The 25,944-nt window shown below is 39.4% G+C and overlaps 1 protein-coding gene across 1 annotated transcript in view; it reads right to left on the bottom strand.

The window, feature by feature from the left end:
• lmbr1l (limb development membrane protein 1-like) overlaps positions 1-23,806 on the bottom strand; it is a 57,410-nt gene extending 33,604 nt beyond the window's left edge. Inside the window, exons 1-2 of the mRNA XM_039747255.1 lie at positions 23,542-23,806; positions 5,486-5,570 (exon numbers count right to left, since the gene is read on the bottom strand). Coding sequence (XP_039603189.1) covers positions 5,486-5,570; positions 23,542-23,604 — 148 coding nt within the window. The 5' untranslated portion in view covers positions 23,605-23,806. The remainder of the gene's footprint in view (positions 1-5,485; positions 5,571-23,541) is intronic.
• Positions 23,807-25,944: the final 2,138 nt, after the last annotated feature.

Raw genomic sequence — 25,944 nt, 5'->3', positions numbered from 1 at the left:
GTGCGCTGGGCTGGTAACATCACTTCAAGAGAGACTCACCGAATCAACAAGGATACTAAAAGGGCAATCTTAGTTATGGGATACATTCTGGAAGAGAATTAAAACAAATGTAAGTGCCATTATGAACAATGCTGCACATCCTCTAACATGCCAACATTGAGGACTTTCCGCCAACAAATTACTCTGCAGAAGGGTGTCAAGAAACGCTTGACAGTCAAGTCAACTTTTTTTTTCTTTTTGATTTCTTGCTTCGTAGTGATCTGGTGTGTGTTTAGACCAAGTATTTATTTAAAGAGCTTTTTTGAAAAGCAAAACTTACCCCTGGGGGCAAATAAAGTTCTATCTACCTACCTACCTACCTACCTGAAAGAACATCAAGTCAAGATCTGAAGGTCTCTAAAGTTACTTGGTAATTTATTCCAGGTACCTGTGGTTCGTTGAGAAAAGAAAAACTTTACAAAATGTGTGACATCTACCCTTAACAAGTTTCCAAATGTGTCCTCATGTTTTTGTTGCAGAATTTATTAGAAAGTATTAACTAAACAGAAATGATTGTAGACTATGAATACTTTCACAGTTTTGCTAGAAGCCTTTCCCCATTGGAAGTTCTCACTGATAATGCTAAACCTTGAGGGGAGGTAGGTAAACATCTCTGAGATTTTATTCACATTGTGTTGACAACTTCAGTATTTTTACAGTGAAATTTATTTTTATATTTTTTCCATGCACTAAGGAATTTTAAATAACTGCTACCTTTCAATAAATTGATATTTGTTCCTAACAAGTTACTTCAGAACACAAGTCAGTAATCTCAAGCCGAGGATCTTTACTTACTGAATGTTCTATTGCTGCTTTTCTGTCTCCCGTGCAATGTTTTCTCCACTGCTAATTTTTGTATTTCTAATGAGACAAAATAGTTCTGTAGATGCACAGCTTTGTGTTCGTCCCAGGTCTAAAGGCATCATTTGCCAGAGTCACTTACTGTAGATCTGTGTGAACACGTATGGCTTGAGTGAGGATGGCCTTTAATGGTTGATTGTAAATCACCACATACAAAATGATTGACCAATCAGGCTGCCCAGAGACTCATCAAGGAGCCATTCTCTTTTGAAGGAATTCTCAATGGTTTCCAGCACAGTACTTATTCCTTGCCTAACTACTAATTTTGGTATCATTCCTGTATGCTTAGGTCTGGAGATTATGAGATTATTTTTGGATAAGGGTCAGGCATCTTATAGAGGGTAACAAGTAGAAGATGGTTCACTGTTGGGATGGAACATGGGCTAGGGTTTTGGGAGTGAGCATTTGACTTGAGGAAAGACTGTAGAGCTGTCGTCTAATATGTTAATGGCCAGGCAAACATTCAATAGTAAGCTTCAATTAATACAAGAATGACTGTAAAAGTAATCTGAAAAAAGAAAAAAAAAAACAAGTGTAAATTAAATGACACTGATAGTTATATAAAAATGTATTCGTGACTGGTTGGACAGGAAACACCTGTTTCAGTGAAAAGGAACACTGAATTGACCATGGGTGACTATTGCAAAATAAAGCGGATATCCCTGGAAAATTATCATGCAAATTCTGTTCATCAATTACACCTTGAGGGGATTTAAGGCTTTTGAAGTTTACACAAGGAAAAATACAAAATTTGTTACATACAATACATTTCGTCTGTGGCTTTTTCAGCCACCAACAATGCAACACCGCCTAGTTTAACAATCTGATTTGGTAACTAGACCATCGATTGCTATAGATGACTGAGGGGAAAAACCAGTAGGTATCAAAGAGAATTGTGCGATTACCTGCAATTAGTGTAATTATTTCATCATTCATTAAAATAATGCACAATGCTTTATTCTCATTTTGTGCTTGTCAATAATCACCACGGAGTAACATTACCTATGATTAGCATGCTTAGATTGCATTTTGAATGGCTTTAACATTGCAAAAGACGTTAACCATTCATATCATAAAAAAACTATGGAACTTACAAAATGGATACTCTTTAAACTAGAAGCTCACTGCAAATGTAGCAAGTGACTTTATGAAGAAATTATTAAACTACAGTGTAGCCTTTTAATGTACATATATCACAAAGTAATTAAGACATTATTGAGATCAACAAGTTATTTGTCTTTCTTTTTTATTAATTATAGGGCATGCTACTTGGCTTTATAGCAGAACACAACTTGCCATTCACCCTGGCACCACAATTAACAGACTTGTCGAAAACAATTAGCTGTGATCAGAAAGTCCTCCAGAGGCAAACAATGTCACGTGTTGTGGCATCCTACAAAATGAAGCATGGTATGGCACATACATTGACACTGAAGACCACAGAGAATATGAGGAAAATGCCACTTTCATTTAATATAGTGGAGGGAACACTCATTTACTTATAAGAGGACACTACTGATGTGCTGCTTCTCTAATAATCTGGCTAATATTTGCAGTACAACTTGCTTCTCTTGGCATCCATCGATCAATCGATAGAGAGTAAGAACTGTTTGCCCCAAAGGAGAAATTTACCTCTTTACAGAAACTCAATAAATAAATAAATAAATAAATAAACACCATTCCCCTCAAACACCAGATTTACTAAAGAGAAAGAGAGCAGTCACGGTGAGACATTATAAAGATGTTTTGCTGTAGGTATAATGGAGTTTCTTTATTCAATCAAATAATTCATTAGCTGAAAGTACTTAATTGCTAGTCTTTCGAAGGGAGGATGCGCAACATTGTTCTTAAAGGCCACCAGGTTTGCCTTTATTCTCTTCTCCCCTACTAACTCCAGGGGGTCCAAAGTGTGTCCCATAACTGAGCCTGCCCATTGAATTCGCTTGTTGCTTTGGTAGGACTCTCTTGAAATGATGTTACCAGCCCAGGACACCATAGCACAGACGACTGCACACAGAACATCACAGAGTTCAAGAAGAAGTGAAGGATGTCACTTCACACATTAAAGGAATTCAGTCTCCAGAGAAAGTAGAGCCTGCTCTGCCCTTTCTTATTTAGTTTCAATGTGTTATGAGACCAGCCCAACCTGTCATTTATGTGGCTCCCCCAAGAACTTGTAGGAGTGCACCACCCATACATCCACTCCCTGAATAGTGATTGGACATACAGGCTCTTTGGTATGGCGACGGTCACTAACCAGTTCCTAGGGTTTGATGATGTTGATATGCATTTCCCACAACCCATTCAACCCCACCAACTCATATATTCTGTCTAATCCTCTTTATCAATATACTCCATTAGTGCAGAATCAGATATATTGACCTGATGTTACAGTTGTTTAATAAAGTCAAGTAGGAGAAGCATGTGACTAAAATCCAGCTGAAGATCACGGCACCTACGGCTGGAAAAGCTCATATTTCAAAGCTCAAAGACAACTTGACAAGAAGAACAAAAATAATTAACTTACACATTACTTTAGAAAAGGAACAAAGTGATTTATTTATTGCTAGTTTTGAAGGACAATGAATGAACTAGAGGTTTAGCCAATAGACAGTTAAATGAGAACAGAGGTGGCTAAAGCAAATCAAATCCTTTGAGAGTCTTGCAGCACAGATGAGTGTGAAGTACCAAAGTGTTGGATTAAGTTAAATATTGTAGAATAACTAGCTACTTAACTATGTCAAAGACAGGTAATAGAATAAAGAAGAAGATATTTTACATTTGATATTTCTTGCCTTGTGTGTACCATAAGCGCTCGTCATATAATTTCTTGTTATCCTTGTGTGTCTCAACATGTCTTGGCTGACAATTCCTCTCTCAGCCTCATTCCCATAAAGCCTGCTTCCCAGACTGTTATTCTGAGGTGCATTGTTCACCTCCCATCAGCTTTATATTCCCATCTTTGAGGGAAACTTGGGTTATGCCACATTAGTAGTATACCCAGCATCACTTGGAATATTGTTTGCTTTGTTGTCACTGAAATGCTATTTTTTGTAAAGATAAAAGAAATTAAACCTTCTTTGAACAGCACTTCCCACCTCAGTCATGTTTAACACAGCAGCCCAAGTGAAACTGACAAACCCAAAACGACCGGCCACACACACAGACTGATGCATTTCATCATATAGTAGATTGAAAGCTGCTACAGTTTAGAAATAATCAGAATCTATGGAAGCTGTTTTCCTGACAGAATTTGGGCATTGATTTCTAACTGTAAATTTAGATGAAGTATTGTCAAAACTAGGCTTAATTTTTGTCCTTAAAACTGCATTGTAAACGCCACTGCCATCTCATACTTTTATTTTTTTTCCATATGACCACTTTCATCACGGACTTCTGAACCGAAAGCTTACGTTTCTTTGTATCCGTGATATCCGTTTCTAAATTTGTAATTGGAAAGAAACATCATCAATCGATCTATTAATACATTCCTAACTGATTTTTTCCTTCTTAACAGTGACAGATCTTGAGCCAAAGATCATTATCCTTTGAATATTCTATATATTGCTACAGCTAAATAATCTACTGTCCCAATCAGCAGCTTTTTTTTTTTTTTTTTTTAAATACAGTACTCATTGTCTGAATTAAAAAAATATCCAGGCACTGAACTGAGACCAAGTGCTTAGTCCTTTTGTGGCAATCAACACCTGCTCTACACAGGAGTGAACAACTGCAAAGACTGCTCACTTATAACTAGACCAGTCCTTCCCAAACTCAGTCCTGGAGACCCACTGTGGCTGCAGGTTTTTGTTTCAACCAGATTCATAATCAGTGACCACACTTGATAACACTGATCTCATTTAATTAACTGGAATTGTTTTCTCTTATTCTATATTCAGAAAAGCACTGCAGCATGGTTTTTTACATTTATAAGACACTTAGAAATATTTCTGTTTTTGCTGTAGATTTAAATACTTAACTCTCTTATGTTGACTTCATTATATTTTGCCCTTTTTCTGTGCAGTTTTCCCCCTTTGTTGTATCTTATTAATGACAATTAAAAAACAAGCAAAACAGACACCTGGGTAAACAACACTGAAACAACAAAGGCTACAACTACTTTAGTGTCAGTCCCACTAATTTGTAAATAATGGATTAATTAATTATAAAACCTTAGAAATGTATAATGAAAATCAAGATGAAAATATTGTTAAAAAGAAAAAAAAACATTATTTCCATATACTGTAACTGTTTGGTACATTTTCATTTTTTTTTTTTTTTTACCAAACTTAGTGTTCTCATTTTTATATTGTTCCCAAAACACAGAACTTGGAAAATAACAGTTCACTTAATTAGCTCAGGAGTCCAATTAAAAAAGAAGCTGGTTGGAACAAAAACCTGCAGCCACAGTGGGTCCCCAGGACCGAGTTTGGGAAGCACTGAACTAGACACACTACCCCAGCCAATCCTCCAACCATCCAACCTTGTTTGTTAGACAGCTCTTTTGACAGATGGTTCCACCGACCCTTGTACAATGCCTCTCGCAGAGAAGACAGCAAAAGGAAATTAGCATGGAGATACTTACCGTAGGAGAAATCGGCATTCTTCTTAAATCGAGTGATGATAGTGTACGACAGGATATAAAGGCACAGGAACAAGAGGCAGCATATCTGCAAAAAGAAAAACCCTGGTCAGCAAATGGTGTGATGCCAGCACAAAAACCTTTAGGCCACTTGCACACACTTATTTTTTGTCCTTTGCACAGCATGAAACTGGAGGCCCATAATTTGTTCATCTGTAATGTTAGGTCTTTTGGACAGTGGAGCCAAATCAGACACAAGTCTAAGCGAGTCGCATACATGAAAACGGATCAAATCCATACTCTATTCACTAACCCCATTAACAATTTTCCATGATATACATTAGAGAAAAGGCCACCTTAGTGAAAGAATAACACATTCAACCCATCTGGTAATGTTAAGAGAACCCTAATTCAAGATCACTAAGCAGAGAAGCAAATGGAGGAGCCATATGAATAAGTGGAAGGTTCCTAAATTCCATGGGGGAGATTGGCCACTCTCTTTCACCCACTGTTGGGTCCACACAGGCTGCCCAGAGACTCATCAAGGAGCCATTCTCTTCTGACTGAATTCTAAATGGTTTCCAGAAGAGTACTAATTCCTTGTCTAACTACTAATTTTTGTATCATTTCTGTATCCACAAGTTGCTCAGCTCTGGGGATTATAAGATTATTTTTGGATAAAGGTCAGGCAGCTTATAGAGGGTAACAAGTAGAAGATGGTTCACTGTTGGGATGGAAGAAGGGCTAGGGTTTTGGGAGTGAGCATTTGACTTGTGGAAAGACTGTAGAGCTGTCGTCTAATATGTTTATAATTGTATAGACAGAGGGGAGCACAATGATACAGTTGGTAGTGTTGTTGTGCCATTGTACAAATCCCAACTGAAGTACTGCTCGATCCTTTAGTGCATTGTTGGGCAACCAGTGTGCCGTGGAATTTTCTAGGGGCACCGCGAAAACTTTTGTAAAATATTTAAAAGTGCTTTTGAAGTTTTGGTTGATTAAAAAGATAATGTTTAAAAAATATATATTTTATGTTGGAAAAACAGATAATGGAACACTTACGGAAATGAAATCTAAGAAACGCGAGAGACTTCAAATGATCGACAAGGAAATGAGTGTCTGTCTTTTGAAAATAGATCCTCGCATCAATCTCATATGTGCTGAACAATGTTCACATTAATTAAATTTAAGATTTATCCTTTGATTCCTTTATTAATAAAATGTCTTTCAAACTTGTAAAATTAGCTGTTTTTATTGGCGATTGCCCATAGATTGTGTCATCACGACTTTATTTATGAGTAGTCCCTCAGGTGCGCCGCGAAAGAAAATTTTTGGACTTAGTGCGCCGCAACTAGAAAAAGGTTGCCTTTCACTGCTTTAGTACATGTGAAACATGTGTCCATAAGGTTAATCAGTGACTCTAAAAATTGTAGGAGTGTGGTTGCATGTACCAACACTTCAACCTTTCCATGGCTTTCCCCTTTCTACATCTACTGTTGATGAGATATGTGTGGACTCCTCGCCACTATGAATAGGAAATACTGATGGGGGTTGGGTGGTGAAAGTATAACCAGGAGTGAAGCTGCCTCACATATAGAGACCCAGGTTCAATACCTGGTCTAGTTGCCGTCAGCGTGGAGTTTACTAACCCTAATTGTGATCACGTGGGTTTTTTGAGTTATACCAGTTTCCTCACACCTCCCTCAAAGGATTACAGACTAGGTAACTGTAGACTCTAATCTGGCCTGATATAAATTAAAATGGGTGACTCCATTTGCATACCATGCTATGACTGGCTATAGATGCTGCTGCTGGAGTCTTTCCTCTAGTTGTGGGTTCAGCTAGAGCTGAATAATACATCAATTTTATTGATTAATTCAAATTTGTGGTTTAGGGAGAGGTGCAAAAAAGAAATTGTAGACTCAATGTAACCTGGGTAGCCACAGAACACTGGACGAGGTGGTCTCTGTTTAAACCGCCCTGTCTCCTAACACATACACAGTAGTGAGATGGCAGCACCACTGCATAAACAAGTGAGGATCTCATGTCTAAAACTAGCAACATCTCCTCAGCCATTCTGAAATGATTTGGTTATGGAAAGTTCGATGTTGATCAAACCACTGTCCGTTATATTCTGAGCTAACTACTGTAAAGGTAGCACGAGAAACTTATTCCAGCATCTCAGACAGAGGCACGCAGCCAAATGGGAGAAGTCTGCAGCTCTGTGAGAGAGTTGATCAATCTAGTAGCAAACCCAAAACAGCTGGTAAAAAGGAGGTAGCAATAGCAGCATCATTTTCCCAGATCCAAGCACTGATCCACTTCAGTGGTGGAGGTGCCATGAAAGAAACGTCCTAAAGGTCAGTAATCTGGCCAAGAAATATCTGTTTGTCGCTGCTACAAGTGTCCAATCAGAAAGGGTCTTTAGAGTGTTGGTGGGGAGCACTGTAAAATTCTACAGATGGCAGAAGGGTGGTCCAAAAAAAAAAAACAAAAACCAACAGATTCAAGCTGCCCACAAGGCTAGTTTAATTCTTATAACAAACACACACAACTGTAATGAAAATAAACATTTAGAGGTCATTCCATTTGGCACTTTTTATGTCAACTGGACTGAACAGCCGACAACCTTTCTGCACTTATAGGACAACAACACTAGCAACTGTCTTTGATGGAGTTGGAAAATTCTTGAGATGGTTTGTGACTGGTTCTCTTCCTCATCCTTTGTCAGTGTATCCTTTGACTTATCGATGAGACTTATTCCTCTTTCAGCTGTGTCGCTCATTATCATTATACTTGAATATTTGATCATCAGTCCACTGTTCTGGTGGTTTCTTTAGAAACGTCCAAGAACTTTTTTTGCCTTTATTCATAATGCTTTCAAAGGATGTTGTTCTTTCTGTTACCAGATCCTTCAACTTCAGCTGTTCAGATTTATTTCTTCGCCCAACGATGTTGAGGATTGTCTCGTAACGGTGCCCGCTGCAGGCTTTGCCTCATGTTTTTCTTTGTTTCTGCTGAGACTCTGTCATCATAAAGGTCTAAAGCAGAAACTTCTACTTAATACTAGAATGTTCTTGAAAATCCACCTTAGTACTTGAATCTTCTCCCTTTCATTTCTTTTATTGTTTACCAATCACTTAGCCAGTTAATAACCCCCACAGAAGTGTATGTACATAGTAGCAGTACAAATAAAATGTTCAGAATGGAGTCACTTCTAAATGTTACACAATCAGGCTGAAATTTAACAAATACGTAAGCTATCCCTAATGGACACAAAAAAAAATCAGCCTTGTGGAGAAACAATTCTACAAATATCAACTGTTTGCGTTGGTTTGTGTCCCACCCTAATACAACAGGGCATGTCTCAAGCCAGATACAGTAGAGATGCTTGTATAGACTGCAAAAAACTGTAAAAATCTTGAAAGGACATTAAATGCACCTCACATTTGATTTTGCTATTTTCCAATTGTGAATGTTTTATTTTTTAACTTGGGTTTACACTTTATGATCAACTACAAGCTGTGGGCAGCCACAGAGCAGGATTCAGAGGTTGTGTGTGATATGGCTACTCAAACAAAACGTAAAAAATGAAAATACAACATATTTGAATAATAAATGCTTTTTCTTTTAATAAATCCAATAAAATCATAAATTGGTTTCTGGTGAAAAAATCTGAGATTTTATTTTAAGGCCATATTGCCCAGCTTTAAGTTCAGCAAATGCATATTTTTGTTTTTGGTCCATACAATGTAATTCCTACCCTTTAGTTGCTAACATATGCGTGCCTCACTTGGCCTCACTGTGTTTATGTTAGTCCTGGTGCTCCTATGTCATTACAAAATTTAAGTAATATTTTCCTCATGTCTACTTGTTATAAGGAAAATTCAAAAATCAAGCCCCAAGGCTGCTGCAGTTAGGCAAAACCTCAAAAGCCAAGCAGCGTGCCGGCACTCTAAATTAGTAATCAAATGCCATTTGTCAATAGATCTATAACACCTTACACAATGGGTACAATCATAACCTTGATTTCTTACCAATGGTTTACATGTTGGACAAGCAAATTGAATAAAGGATCCTTTGTTCTAGAAGACGCATTTCTCCCTCATGTATACAAGTCCCCCTCATGACAGATTTAATGTTTTTGTTTTTTTTATGGATGGAAATTAAAGAAAGTACTACCCAGAAACCACTCTGCTCCATGTGAAGTATACACATCTGGCCTTGGTCACAGCAGAATTTATGGAATGCAACAGAAAGGCAATTTCTGTGGTGACCAAGGCTGGCAGGATATTGAGGCTCAGAGGAATAAAATGGAAAAAGGATGTGAATGTAAAGAAAGAAAGATTCCAGGGAGGAAGCTACAGTTAAAGGGTAGCTTCTGGAAAAAAGAAAGAATGGCATTTAAAACATTTGGAGGAAAGAAGCACTCCCAGAACCTTCTGATTGCCGCCTTCACCTTTGTTGTTGCTTCAATTTTGAGATCACACCGCCACCCCGATCACAGGAGACAACAAAATTTCCTCCAGTTACACCAGCATGTCATCAGCATATGCAAACTGGGCAAGAAAAGTATGCTGCAGTATACATTCACGAAGGCTCACTTGAGACTGCTGAGGAGCCTTTATTTCTAATCAGTACTCTCCGAGTTTATCAGACTCATGCACCATGTCTCACGGGTGACGGCCTTTAATGAGGTCTAGCATGACAGAATCTTCTAGTACAGAATAACTATCGTGGGCCAACAAGGCGCAGACATTATGTAAGCTGATGTGTGGAGCCTAAACACCACCAACACCTCCCTACCTCAGCCCCTAACACACAATCAAGGAAACAGGAAACAGGCAAGCATGTGAGCAGATGTGTCAAGGTGGAATCCAGCTGAGCCAGCCAAGTCTCAGTCTTTCCAAAGGAAGATACATGAGCACAAAAACAGGAAGCTCACTACAATTAGGGATCAAAAATCAAGCTCATCAGAAACATGTACAAACCAGAGACAGCTTTGTTAAGCAGCAAGTTATGTCTTTAAGAAACATCCAAGATGGCTGGTCGGACAGCAGATATCTGAAGAAGATGCACAGGCAGACGTATCATTGGCTCAGCACTTAGGGCAAGATGGGAACAACAAGGGCTTATCCCTCAGGCCCAGTCAGATACACTAAAGTTCTAGTAATCAGGACTCAATAATGTAGGCTGGTCGAGCATATTAGGAATTTAGCAGTTACAGACCACACTGACAAGAGCTTTATACTTACAGCCATTTAGGCACACTGCGACCTTAGCATTCACATCCAGTCAAGCACACCAGAGCTCCAGTAACCAGGGAACAGCATGCAGGGCCAATAAGACACAACAGATGCTGTGTAGTCAAGGCTGGTCAGGCACAAAAGAGGCTTGGCACTTGCAGGAGGTGGCATCAACCAAGAGGTCAGTAATTGTAGCCAATTTTAATGATGGCTTAGCACTCAGGACACATGAAGCACACTACAGTCTTAGTAATTGTGTGGTCAGTTGGGGGCACCAGGGACACTGAGGGTCAGTCATAAAAGACTCTTCTTATTAGTTCATGTCCTCACTGTATAACCATTCTAATCTCAGCATTTTAATACTAAAGCCCATTCCACACTACTACTTTTTCATTTAACAGCTCAGACAAGACATTAGTCTATGTTTCCACCTTTCGCTCAGTTTACCTTGACATTTTCAACCCCTGAAAACAGAGACTTTTGAAAACTTTTTGAGAGCTGCATACTTCTGAAAATGCCAGCTCAGCATTGCAATGTACCTAGTTGAAAACGCATATTTTTGAAAATGGTTCATGCTTACTATTATATCCGTCCCTTCTCTGATTGGATACTGCTCATTACAATATCTCATGACCTGATTTGTTACACTTTGTGGAAGAAAACCGTATTTCAACTCAGCAGACATAGAAAAGATGTATCCCATGGTACGTGTTATATAGCTTAGTTGTATGCAGTCAAATTGTGTTTTGTGCAATTTGAATTCTGCATATGCATGTAGAAAGAAAAATAATTTACTAGTCGTTATAATTTTGCGATATATCCCATGGATGGTGGCATTACTGTCCACTCAAGGATTCTTCCACTGGACACGCACATGTCCAGCACAGGCCGATGTCTGCATCATATGTGTTTTTGGTCATTTAAGTTTGGACAAATTTACAATGTTGTACTTTTGTAAACCATGTGAAAATCCTTGTACGGATGGAGATCATATGAGTTTAAATGAAAATATGGCAATGTAGACATGGCCTAAGGAAGTGCAAGTGTCTGTTTCTCCTCCTTCTCCTCTGCACCCAAAGAGCAAGGTGGCACAGCCTGATTCATGCAATCTGCCCCATTATACCATATGGGTTAACAAAGCGCTGGTCAGGGAACAAAGCCCATCTCTTCTATCGAACAACTGCAACCCTACAGGATTCAAGTGGCACCTACAGCAGATGGGTCATGGCAACAGAAACGTTTTTCTGGCTTTTTAAACCAAAATCTTCTGCTCATGAAAGACACAATATAAAATAAAGGTGTATTTACTAGGGTTTCTGGTGCCCATGGGCACTTTGCTGCGCTTCCAGGCCTTTACGGCGGCTCAGATGGCAGAGCTTACTTAACTCAATCTGTACACACCCAATCTCAGTCTACACAATACAGATTTCTGACTAGACACTGTTTGAAGAAACTTAAAATTTCACATTTAAATGCACCTAGGATCTCTGAAGTGAGCTCTGAAGACGCACCCTTCTTAGAAAGCTCTCATTTGCGTCAATGGTGTTTTATTTGCACTGTCTGCCAGAGGCATGTAACACAGCTGGCAGAACGAGTCGGACCAAGCAGGATAACTGCGTTCAAAGTTGCTTTGCAAACTGAAGTCTACTACCAGCCTCATTCCTCCCAGCAGGCAAGTCACTATCGACCAATAACTGATGGCTCAGTTATTTAGTTATTTAGCATGTCCTCTTTAATTTTTTCCTATACTTGAACTAGCAGGACGTACTGTATGATGCATTGCCACTCGCCAAGGAGATGTAACTTACTGTAAAGTGTTTTCTCTTCTGTATCCCCTGTATCTGAACTAATGAGGTGTTTGTCTATTCCAGGTATTCTAGCTGATGGGGACTAACATGAAGCGTTGCCTCGCTTATATTAACAGTATCTGAACTAAAAAGATTCATATTTTTTAAAAATTATTACACTCTCAGAAAATTCCTAAAGACGCAAATCTAGCAAATGTTATCTCATTATATAAAAAGATAATCACACTAATCCAAGTAACTATGGTCAAGTAAGTTTAGCATACATCATGGATAAATTAATGGCGGAAGTTGGGTTTAGACAAGGAGGTTGTGTTTCACCAATATGGCAGAATTCTATGAGGAAATAACAAAAGCATATAACAAGAGAGGTGCATGTAATATTATTTATCTTGATTTTCAGAAAGCTTTAGACAAGACATCACATGAGAGGCCAGTGGTCAAACAAGTGGGCACTGTTTCGGGATGGTGGTAAAATTTGCTCAAACACAGGAAGCAAAATATTACAGTTAGATGAACCTTTTAGAATTAAGTGTCCACTGCGGTTCAGTGCTGGGGCAGCTACTCTTTTTAATATACAAAAAATGATCCTGATAAGACTATAAAAAAAAAAAAAAAGATGGTTAAATATCTAGATTATTTTCGAACTGTGTGGAATGGCAGATCACCTAGCATCAGCTGTATCAGTACAGTGGGACTTGGAGTGAATACAGGCATAGACAAATATAATAAAAATAATTCATTTTATTTATAAGGCACTTTACATTAGTAGTAAATCTCAAAGTGCTACATATAAATATTTAACAAAGATAAAACAATAAATAGTGGAATTCTTGTTAATATGCTTTCCTAATTAAAAAAGTCTTTAGCTGTTTTCTAAAACAGCCCACTATCTGCTGTGCTCTCAAGTTCTCTGGTAGAGCATTTCAGAGCCGTGAAGCAGCGACTGCAAAGGCTCGGTCACCCATTGTACGAAGTTTGGGGAGCAAAGGCAGTAGGTATTTGCAAAACCGAGGTTTCTTGTAGAAGATTGTAATATAAGGAGTTCCTTAAGATATTGTGGAGCATTTCCATGAATACACTGATGAGTGAGCAAACAGAGTTTGTATTCAATACGGAGGTGAATAGAAAGGCAATAAAGTGACAGAAGGATTGGCGAGATATGCTCATATTTCCGCACCCTCATCAGGATCCTTGCAGCACTATTTTGAATTTATTGGAGCTTTTGAAGGCTCTTGTTGGGTATCCCGATGAGGAGTGAATTACAATAGTCCAGCCTGGAGGAGACAAAGGCATTAACCAGCTTTTCAGCATTACAAATGGAGAGGCAAGGATGGAGTCTGGCTATGTTTCGGAGATGAAAGAATGCAATTTTACAGATGTGATGAACATGTGTATCAAATGACAGATGGGAGTCTAATTTAACACCCAAATTTATAACAGAGGGGCAGAGGGTAATAGAATGACAAGAAAAGGAACAAGTTGATGGGGGTACCAATTAAAAGAGCTTGAGTTTTGGTGCTGTTCAGCTTAAGGAAGTTCTTGGACATCCAGGCCTCAATCTCATCCAAACAGGAGGAAAGGGTTGATAGAGGTGCAAGAGAAATCAAATCCAGTCTCACACAGCGATGCGTATCATCGGCATAGCAATGGAATGAAACTCCATGCTTGCCGAAGATGTGACCCAGGAGTAGCATATAGATAATAAAAAGGGTTGGTCCAAGGACTGATCCATGTGAGACCCCACAGGTGACCGTGTGGGTATGAGATTTAGCATCCCCCAGGGAATATGTGGTAGATGAAATTTAATACAAATAAAAATGTTAAGACTATAATACACAAAGTTTGAAACTTGAAAGACGACCTTAGGAGAAGGACCCAAAGGTCAAAGTGGACATGTCACTATCCACATCCAGACAAATGCACACTGTCCATTAAGAAGGCTAGAAAGTTGTTAGGTTATTTATATTTAGCACATTATGTGGAATAAGACGGTACACTTTTGCAAAATAAATCACTAGGGGGGCCTCATCTGCCATGCTTTCTATTTTTGGCCTAAAATTACAAACAATGCACTGCAGTACTAGAGAAAACACAGAAAAGAGCAACTAGGCTGATTGCACTACAGTGAGGTATAAGCTATGAGAAATGATTAAAGAAGGTGAACTTTTTCAGCTTAAGCAAACAAAGGTTACGAAGTGACATGCTTGTAGTGTTTAAAATTATGAAGAGAAGTAGTACAGTGGATCCTAGCTGTTATTTTAAAATGAGTTCTTCAACAGGGCATTAACTGAAACTAGTTAAAATGAAATGTTATGCTAGCTGAGATAGGCTTCAGCACAACCCCTGCAGTCCTGTTCAGGACTAAGCGGGTTAGAAAATAACTGACTGTTATAAAGTTTCCCTTCATACAAGTGGCCACAGACACATTGACAATACATTACCAAGCAGTGTGGTTGATAGTAATTTGGCTCACCTTCAAAACACCACTTGATGTCACTTTCGAGAAATTAGCTGAATAGCACTGACAAGCATTTTGGGCTGAATCAATGGCCCATTCTTGTCAACATTGTCTTAATTTTCTATTCAGTATTTTTTTTTTGTTCTTTATTTCACCTTATACAATTTCTTGTATTGGGAATTTGTTAGTTTTCGCATACCCCTTGGGGTAAGAGCGCACTGTCAGCCATTGTACAGCGCCCCTGGAGCAATTTCAGGTTAAGGGCCTTACTCAAGGGCCCAGCAAAGTAGGATCTCTTTTGGCAGTGATGGGGATTCGAACCGGTAACCTTCGGGATACCAGTGCAGATCCAAAGCCTCAGAGCCACACCAGGATCTTACCTGGTGGAGACAAGAGATGACACTAACTTCAAGGTTTTCCCCTCTCCTGTATTTTCAGTATCTGAATATGTGTTGTGAATGAGATTCTCTTTCCTGTAACCTAATGTGTGGGGTTAATGGGTGCTAGGATGGCTGTACTGTATACATGCACTGGCCAGACTCCAGAAGCTGAAAACTCAATAACAGATCTACAGCCTGAAGACAACAGCTGCTTTTGTCACACCATTAAAAATGTCTTCTGCAGACGCTTTCTTTTGTCTGGAATAAAGTGTTAAAGTGTTTCTCCAGAAATGTGCAAATAACTAACTGTCCATCCTATAGCCAGTGACAGCTGAATTCATCAACATTAGCTTGGCGATGGTTCAGGACTAAATGAATACAGACAAATTTGTGTGTGTGTGTTTTTTTTAAGTCATTAAAAATAATTGTGCATGGTGTCCATCCACAGGAAGCACCATTCCAAAGGGGTTTATAGGTATACTTTTTAAAACTGAAAGATTTAAAAACTCACTCAAAGTCAAAACTTTGTGACTTGAACATGCTACCTTGTGTTCTACAGTTAAAAGGTGTCATTTTGCTCGACTTCTCACTACATTCGTAATGGCTAAGACGATACAACACCCTAGTACTTCTATAGTTAAGCAAAGTATCTAGTGTGCCATGTTGCTTGACAATTCAAGAAATAATTAACCTGAAATCAGGAAAGGAAAAAGGAAGCAACCCATCCCCCCTACAACCAAAATAATTGTCTCTTCCTATAGGCCAGCACCCACCCCCAACGGACCTGTAGTTACAGCTGATCAATACAGAAGAGCCATTTTGTCAATACTCAAAATCACAATGGAGCAGACAGCTGTGGCGTGAAGCACCACATCCGTCAATCCACAACACCAGACTGTGAGCTGCAGTAACACAAAATGAACTCACCCTGACTCAGGATAATGAGAGAACATGACACCCAAAAGTAAATAACAAAGAACAATGCATCTACTGTACATGCATAATATATTTTTCTTTGTGGAATTCAATGTGAATGTCTGATATTGTTTTTGCCAGTTATAGCTTATTACCCATTGTATTAAATTATGAACGACTCATTTTTTTAACTATATGATTTTATCTTGACATCCCCAGTCACAATGCAACAATCAGTCCTACACCGCGTACACACTCACAATAACAGTCCTCTACCTACTCATATGAAATTGGAAATTAGCCATATCTTTGAAATGCGTGAAGAAGCTAAAGTACCCTGCAACAACAACAACAAATTATTTCTTGTATACCCCCTCCAAATTACAAAAGCAATTCCTCAATGGGCTTTAACAGGTCCCATTTTTTGACAGCCCTCCAGCCTTGACTCCCTAAGAAGACAAGAAAAAAAAAAAAAATACCAAAAAACCCTTGAAGGGAAAAAAAATGGATGAAATCTTTGGAGAGATGGGTTGGGTATGCAAATTATGCCAAAAAAAGAGGAAATACAACATACAAAACAGAACACAAGTAATCCTCTTCACAGAGCTAGTGGGCCAATCTATCACTGTCAGCTTAGAAATATAAGACAATAGTACAAATTCTGTTCGTGCACAGCACTCCTCACCAAGTGCAGAGTGTGTTGCATCAACTCTCGAGGCAAGATGCAAGAATAGATTATACCACGTACTAAAATGAGAAACTAATTAACAAAACTAATAAACAACAATATCCTACGAAAAACAACACTGAGATGAGAAGAACCTGCAGACTCTTTACCAACCACGAATCTAAAAAAAAACACTACCCATTGGCCAACATGTCGGTACAATTACAATAAACCAAACTGAAATGAACTCGTACATACTTTACTGTATGTTTACTTTACACACTATGCGACTCTTCAATTCCACCCGGGGGAGTAAATGCTATCATTACTCAGTTATTGTCTGCTTTTTTTATTTTTATTTATTCATTTTTTTCATTTTTATTACTATTTAATTTAATATTGTTTCTTTGTATCAGTATACTGCTGCTGGATTATGTGAATTTCCCCTTGGGATTAATAAAGTATCTATCTATCTATCTGTTAAACACATACAAAAAGCAATGGAAAGCTTAAAGACGAATATTACAGGAAACACGTGCCCAACCAGACTGTCCTGTGTCATTTAATTAAAACATATAATTGATCTCTGATGGACATAAAAGACATAAAAGGAATTTCACTGGGCTGCCAGTGCCAGAGGAGAAGTGGAGGTGAACAAGCAAAACAAAATTTGTGCTATCCTGCCCAAAATCGTAAGATGCAAAGAGCTGGACAAATGATGTAAAACAGTCCCCAACCCTCCCCCACCCCCTCTTTACCCTGTCACACTGGGAGAATAGTAGCTGGCCTTTCACTTTAATTCTGTGTTCTCACTGATACCAATCAAAGCAGTGCTATAAGAAAGTAAGTGGTGAGTGTACATCTTGCCTGAAGAAGGGGCCAGAGTTGCCTCGAAAGCTTGCACATTGTAATCTTTTTTATTAGCCAATAAAAGGTGCCATTTTGTTGACTTCTCACTACATTCATAATGGCTAACACAGTACAACACCCTAGTACTAACGAACGTAAGTGAAAAGAGTCGTATCTTTTAACATGTCAGCATTTGGAAGTCTGGCCTATCTTTGAACATTATCAACCGATGATGGCTCCTGATCTAGCTAACGTGACTAAATGACTGTACTCTTATTCAGTTAATCAATACAAAATACAATTTCCAGTGGTGGTTAAAGTATGAGAAACCTTGGATTAATCATTCTCTAAACTGATTTACAGTTTACATCAGATGAAGAAAATCAGGAGTGAATCAGCAAGATGAGAAGCACGGATCTTAATCCTACACGTGAGTGGGCATCACATCATTACCAGTAAGAAGAAAGATTTTCAAAGACCATTTCTCCAGGAAGCATGACAGCATAATTGCAAAGAAATTTAAAACATTTTTTCAAGCTGCTACTAATTATCTACAATACTCTGCAACGGTCCTGTCTTAAAAAATGGATGTATCTGGTAAGTTTTTAAACTTTTCTTCCATGCCCCATACACTCAATTGTAAAGTGCAGTGCGGGCAAAATATTATTTAAAATTTATAGAAAGCACTTAACTTGAGAACACAATTTCATGTGTCAAATGCCTATATACCATGCTTGTGAAGAAATAACTTAAAAGACTTTAAAAATACCCAACTTATCCTTTAATTTCCCAGACCTAGGCATCTTTGGGTCATCAAATCAAAAGCAACTTCCACAGTGAAGCCAAGAATACTGGAACAGAATGTGATGGCATCTGTCAACGAGATGGACTACAAATGACCTGAAATGCTCAAACTTAATCCACAAAGCCATGCATCCATCCATTTATCTAATCCACTTATCCCGCTCAAACTTGTGACCATGCAGGGTCAATGAAGAGTTGCTAGTTCACCTTACTTAGATGTCTTCTGGATATAGGAGGAAACCTCATGCATGCACGTAGAGAATGTGCAGACTCCACACAGAAATAAGAAGCTAAGACTGTAGAACTGTGTTGCAGCAGTGCTTACCAATATGCCATATAGATTTGAGTTCAAAGTCGCATCTAAAGTCTTTTTGAAATCCTGAGATGGGGTGGGAGGCAGTCTTAAAGCAGCTCTATATGAGAGACGGGACAGAAATTCCTTCCAGTTAAAGAAGTCATAGCTACATCTAAAACAGAAGGTGGGGCGGGGGACCAAAAATGCTTACTTTCCTGTTCCAGGAAAATTGCATTTTGGTTGTTTTTAGATGCAATGAGAAGTCAAGCAATATTACACCTTTTATTGGCAAACTAAAAAGATTACAATATGCAAGCTTTTGAGACAGCTAAAGCCCCTTCCTCAGGCAGGTTGATTTTAGATAAATGAACAATTGCAGTCTTTTGGTGTGGCTCGTTAGATTATCACCTCCATCCACTGATAATATCAAATTAATAATCAGATTTGCCAAATTTTCACATATGTTCAAATACAGGACACTTGTTAGATGGTGTACTTACTTGCTAACAGCAGTGCTCATAAAATTGTCAGGATGTGCTGAAATAAAGTGCCTGTGTCCTGAAGTGAATCCACTAACTCTCCCCACACCCACCAAAGGCTGCACTAATACAGAAGGTGAGACTTCCTGATAAGAGCTGCCCCCACCCAACACTTCACATCCCCCACCTGGGAGCTGCAGAAGGATTAATTGTGCGACAGGGACTTCCTTCTCTTCTACAAAGCCATTATGACAAATGCAGACTTTCATTGATTTGTTGTTTTTTTTATAACAGCTGGCCGCAGATTACCCACCATCCTCAAACAAAGAGGATAGTATAGGGGAAGCAGGGGGATTAAAAGCAAGGGGGAAGCAAGGTTCCTTTAGGTCATACACTTCAGGTTTCTTCGATCATTCCACGAGAGGGGCTAAAACTTAAAGGACAAGAGTAATATTAGTTGCTGCCATTAAAATGAGTGTCACTTGACCAGGACTTAACCACTGCAAGAAGTGAATGACAGATCTCCCTGATGCCCCTGCAATCAGACAAGGAAGCACTCTGGGGTGCCAGGTGATCATTCTCAAGGAAGATAATGAACATTCTAAACTGAGCATTGAGTTCCAAATTAAATGACGACTGCAAAACCTTGTTTAAAAAAAAAAAAAAAAATTTGAGATGGTCACTGGGGTAGATGGAGTTACCACATGGTGTCCACTATTTCATTTATTTATTAAAATGTCAAGGCCATGCATGCCATTACCAGAAAGACGAATGGCTGGCTTACATTCTGAATATTGTGTTAATTTTGGCCTACAGCCACAGTCAGGTTGAGAGCTGGTCAATGAGCAGGACTGAGAAAAGAGGTTAGAATAAAAAGAGGTATGAAGGAAAACTGCAACTCTAATCAGGAGCAAGCTAAAGTGATGTTACTCTTCTAGCAAATCAGATTAGTCGACCCTAAACTTTAACCTGCCAGCGGCTCTTAAACAGGGCACATGCAGAATCACAGGCTCACTGTTCTGATTACCATAGGCAATGCCACACAATCTGATTTAATGCTGGAGCTTATGTATGCTTATTTAACCCCCCACTTTCAGACAACAAGAGACAAAAATGAATGATCTCTACTTTGGGACTGTACTCTGGAAGCTTTGGATTTTGCTTGTGTGCAAAGTAAAAACTGGTTAATGTGTGCCAATCCCTGACTCCACTGTTCCTGGTAGGCAGCTGCATAAAAATTGGGTGTGGAAGAAACTTCATTTATGAAAGGGGACCCAAAAATTCCCGGAATCGGTCGATAGCTTGGGACTATGGCATAGTTACCACCTATGCTGCTAGATGTTGTACAGTCGCATTAATCAGTGAGCCGAGTGACATTGTGCTTATTTGAACAAGTGAGTATTTCTGGCATTTATTCTATAATCGCGTGCATTACCTGGGTGATTTTTTTTCTCCAAGCCGTAAAGAGAATATCAGGACAAAGTGAACATCAAGACAATGACGACCATGTTTTTGAACATTAACAGACTTGTTATTAAGAGTTTGTTGGCTATGAGTAGAACGTTAACCAGCAACATTATATTGAACTGCTGAGGCGTCTGTGGGAAAGCATCAAGAAAAAAAAAAAAAACAGCTGGAGGAGCGGGGTATACAAAACTGCATTTTACTCCTTGACGGAGCACCTTCACACACTGCTGCAGCATGACCGCTCATCTTCACGCGCTACGTTGTCAGAAAAACAAGGTGGTTGCTGCTTTGCACCCTATGTCTCTGCTTCAACAGATCTTGCTCCCTATGACTTCTTTTTATTCCCAAAATTAAAATTGAGACTGAAGGAGCCAAGTAAAGATGGCTTGCTACCTTGGAAGATATTTCAGGAAAAAATTTACAGGAAGCTCCAGACATGGCAACATTAAATTGCCAGTAAAGGAAATGTTTACAGGAACAGGCAACGCACTGGGAACAAATGTATTGCATCTCAAGCAGTGCATGTTAATGGGGACTAAAATTTAATTTCTGAAAGTTGTATAGTAAAGTCTCTTTTTAACAGTTCGAGGAATATTTGCATGCTCCCTCATAATGTGTTGTTGAGGTTACTATTTTCCCTGTATATAGCAGCTTTCTGATTCTGACACAAATGTAATGTATTTGAAGTAAGAGCCACTTACACTGATATTCATTATCAAATGATAGGAGGACAGCTTGCTCTTCTGGAGCACAGAAAAATCTAGCAGTGAGATTGGAGTGTGTAACCTCATGGTTTCCAGACCAGTTTTTTAAGCCACAGTCATAATAAAAAGATTGGAGAGATTAACGCTGCAGAAACTCCAACAAGTAAAGGCCCCCACAGAGCAGTATGCTAAAGTCCATGCCAACGGAGGCGCAACTGGCAAAGGCAAGCAAAGAGCCAGCCAAACTTAACACTTCCCCCACCACCCAGCGTTAGGGCAACTATGCCCTGCCAGGGTTACCACGTCTCTACATTCTGTAACAGTTTTAACTCATCCCTTGAAACACTAATGGAATAACGGGGCACAAAAGTCACATATTATAAACGTAAATCTAAGAAGATGACTTTACATAATTAAATACACAGTTACACTAACAACCAAACTCTGTTAGTTTGGACATTACATAACATAAGGAGCATAGATTTCAAGAAAGGAAGTGAATTAAAGGATCAAGCAGGGGACCCAAGCAGAGTCTGTGCCAACTGGAGCACCAGGATTTAAAGGGCACAAAATGATGTTGTTCAAAGAAACCATAGGAAATTGATGACTGGAAGCATGCACCTTTATAATAAGTCATTTTGTATAAAAAAAAAAAAAAAAACCTTTAATAGTCAATGTTACATTTCTTTATTCAGCAAAAGCATGCCTCCAATGTGGCCTAGGAAGACAGTGAAGAAGCAACAAACATGTTCTAAACCACAGGTAAGGAATTAGACAATAAACCACAGAATTAGTTTAACCAATCTTCTGACGCTCATTGCAACCATGAATCAGTCACATATCTGCCATAATTATGGAAATATGGAAATGACTGTTCTATACTCCATGCTGACTAAGGACAGTGTTCACTCCTGGAAGGTGCAATACAAAATGGTTTGCTCATGTTGGATTTACAATATACCACAAGTTCCTGCCACAGCTCCAGAATCTTAGGTTTGCACATCACCCATTTCAATGTCTGTGAGGAGTCTGCACATTCACCCTTTGACTCCGGGTTTATAAAAAAAAAATATTTTGATGACGTTTTGAAAAACTGCATAACAATCAGAACTGATTTAATGATTGACAGCCATCAAGATAAACTACAAGTTGTTTTAAACATGGGGAATCAAACTGTAAAGCTTTAAATCACAATCAAGGAGTGTGTCCACCCTACAATGGTCTGGTGCCCCATCCAGGAATTGCTCCTACCTAATGCCCAATGATTCCTGTGGTGGGCACCAGCTTCTCCGCTACCCAACTCTGGATAAACGGGTTTGGGAGACGGATAAATGGATGGCGATTATAAAGACACTCGAGTCATTTACTTTCTAGGCTGAATGGCCTTGAGAAGGCACGAGTACCATGAACACAAGACCATCAGTATGAAACCACTGAAGGCAACACTTCGTTTCTGACACTCCACAGCTAATCATCCTCCTGACGGCCGCTTGTTCCCCTGGGTGTTGATAATGCAGACACAACTTTGCTTATTCACAAATTACCTCTAACCTTCGCTCCCCACCCCCACCTTTCCTCACATGAAAGAGTCCCACAGGGTCTCACATGGAAAGTGTCTTAATGGCATCTGTCGCTGTTCTCATACATAATGTGTAAAAAACAAAGCAGCTGCGTCCTGCCCTGGCTAAAAAACTGTACTAATGTCCAGCTGGGCCTCCATGCTGTTCAGCTGCGGTCTCCATTCCATATTAGAGTTAGACGACCCCCACCAACACCGCTGCACCAAACTAGAATGAAAAAATGGAATCGGACTAAAAGCTCAGCCCACCTGCGTCCCCCTGGATGTGAACCTGCCCAAGCACCAATTGCGGATGAATATGAATCCTCCTAAACCCCCAGCAGTCTCCCGTCGTTTGTTTAACTAAGATCTGATGCAGCCGCACCTCTGCAATGGGGACGGAATCGCAAACTCAGCGCACATACTTACAATGCTCTCGCGAACTCGGTTGTGAAATAACTGCTCTCTAACTGACACGTCGTCCGGGTCCATCCTCCGGGATCACCATGGTTTTGGGAGTCTTCTAGTGCAGCGATGAAAAAGCGAAAAAAGAATAGCCACGGGTTCACAGTAAAGCGTGTTAAACGTCCCTACGGCAGCGATGCTGCTTATCTATATGGATTATCCGCCGCAGTCTTTCGCTACTCCTCCGAGTTACACTGTGGGGCTGGACATGGTGCAGAGGCGGGGCTAGGCAAAGCAGGGGAGACTCGGAGCATCAAGTTGTTCACTTGGCCTATCACACTGGAGGAGATGGAGGGTAAGGCGGAGCTCAATAGGTACACGTTTCAGAAAGGGTGGGCTTAATGCAAATAAAGTCAATAAAGCATATCGGCCAATAGAAAGAAGAATTCGAGCAAAAATTGAATACGCGGTTCCCTTGTGGATTGGCTTGAATGACTGAGCTGCCGCCCACATTATTGGATAAGCTCTGTGTCGTGCCTGGTTTGCGTCTGACGTAGTTAAAAATAACCCCACCCACGACTGGGGATAAGCTCTCTTTTATTAGACTTTTAAAGTTACAGAGGCGTGACACAGCCGTAAATATTTGCGTTACAATATAATGAACTGCGGATAAACGCGTCAAGCTTTGAATACGTGGATGCAGAAGAATTTGCTTTCGGAAAAGTACATCTTGTAATAATTACAGACACATTCTCTGTGGTCTGAATTGTAGAGATTCGCACAGGAAACGGTCTTCCCGTATTCGTTTAATTGTGCTTGGACCCTTTATTTACAGTGGATTTTATTTTACTGTCGCACAAATAAATTCCCCTTTTCATGGGAGAATGAGTCCTGGAAATCCTCTGGCCCTACCTGTTGATTCCAGATAATGAAACGAATGGCGTGCGCTCCCAGACTCTGCAAGCTTCCCAACTGCATTGTTCAATGAATACAAGGAGGCACGACTGTATTTGATGATTTTTACTAACGGGACAATACAGAGACTTCAACTCAACTGACAAAGCCTTACGCTGCTGCCGACAGACTCCATATACCTGTATACATGCACCAGCTTTATATATACTGCAGCATACAGTATGTATTACTACGCAGTAAATAGCCCATCACGTTACTGTACACACACCGGAGTAGACATTGGACAGGCAGGTAGCTTTGTATAGTCACTCACTGATGCCACTTTAAAAAGGGTGCCTTTTCCTGAGTATCGCTGTGACGACAAGTTTCTTTCAAATAAAGTTTAGGTTTTTTGTCATGTGTACAGAGTACAATGAAATTCTCACTTGCATACTTTAAATGCAACATCAGATGATATTTACAAGAAACACATTCAATTGACAATGTGAGTTTCCACTGAGTAGCATTATGACCTGTTGATAATAATCATCCCTGTTGTGAGTGGTAAAGACCCGAAGATAAGTGGCCGTGCTAGACGGCTGAGCTCTTTAGTAACACCGTTTGCCTTTCTAAGCTGGCGTGTGTTATGTAAGTCGTGGGCAGAAGAGACTTGTGTTCATGTCTTATTCTGTGATGATTTCAACACCTTCTGTAGTGCTTTGTCAACCCAGGTTGATAGTAGTGGGATGTGATGCAGCCATTAAGGATGGACTCCACTTACAGAGGTGGGTTAGCATTAAATGACTTCAGACCAGTGGCCATAACTTCATATAATAATAATAATAATAATACATTTTATTTATATAGCACATTTCCCATGCTCAAAACACTTCACAGAAATTCAGGGAGAACAACAGATTATATATAATATTTGGTACAAGTAATATCCACATAAAACACTAAATAAAGATAAGTACAGCATGTACAAAGCATTGAAATCAAATAAGAGACAATAAACCAGAATAAAATACCAAAAATTAAAATACTATGAGAAAAACCCTGAAGAAATAGCATAATTTGTTAAACAAATGCAAATTATCTTGAGCACCTGGATAGAGAGTGTAAACTGAAAGAAGTACCAGAATGTCAGGGTTAAGTTAAATGCTTTCCTGAACAAATGAATCTTAAAAGAATGATTAAGTCATCTGATCTCATTAATTTAGAGAGGTCGTTCCAAAGTCTGGGTGCTAAAAAGCTGAAGGCTCTATCACCCACAGAGCACAGGTTACTTTGGGGCACAACAAGATTGCCAGAGTCAGTGGACCGTAGTAAGCAGACAGGAGCACAGTGATGGAGTGGGGTACTGATGTAGTCTGGTGCAAGGCCATGTAAAGCTTTATAGGTTAGTAATAACAGAATTTACACTCAAGTCCTATAAGACACAGGAAGGCAGTGTAAGAGTTTTGAACCAATTGTAGCTGAAATACCACACAGCCAGTAGGGAGGCATAATAGTCAATGTGGAATGTAATAA

This window comes from Polypterus senegalus, chromosome 3 (genome assembly GCF_016835505.1).
Source record: "Polypterus senegalus isolate Bchr_013 chromosome 3, ASM1683550v1, whole genome shotgun sequence".
Taxonomy (NCBI): domain Eukaryota; kingdom Metazoa; phylum Chordata; class Cladistia; order Polypteriformes; family Polypteridae; genus Polypterus; species Polypterus senegalus.
The sequence above is the reverse complement of the archived record's forward strand: the minus strand, read 5'-3'. Positions and strand labels throughout refer to the sequence as shown.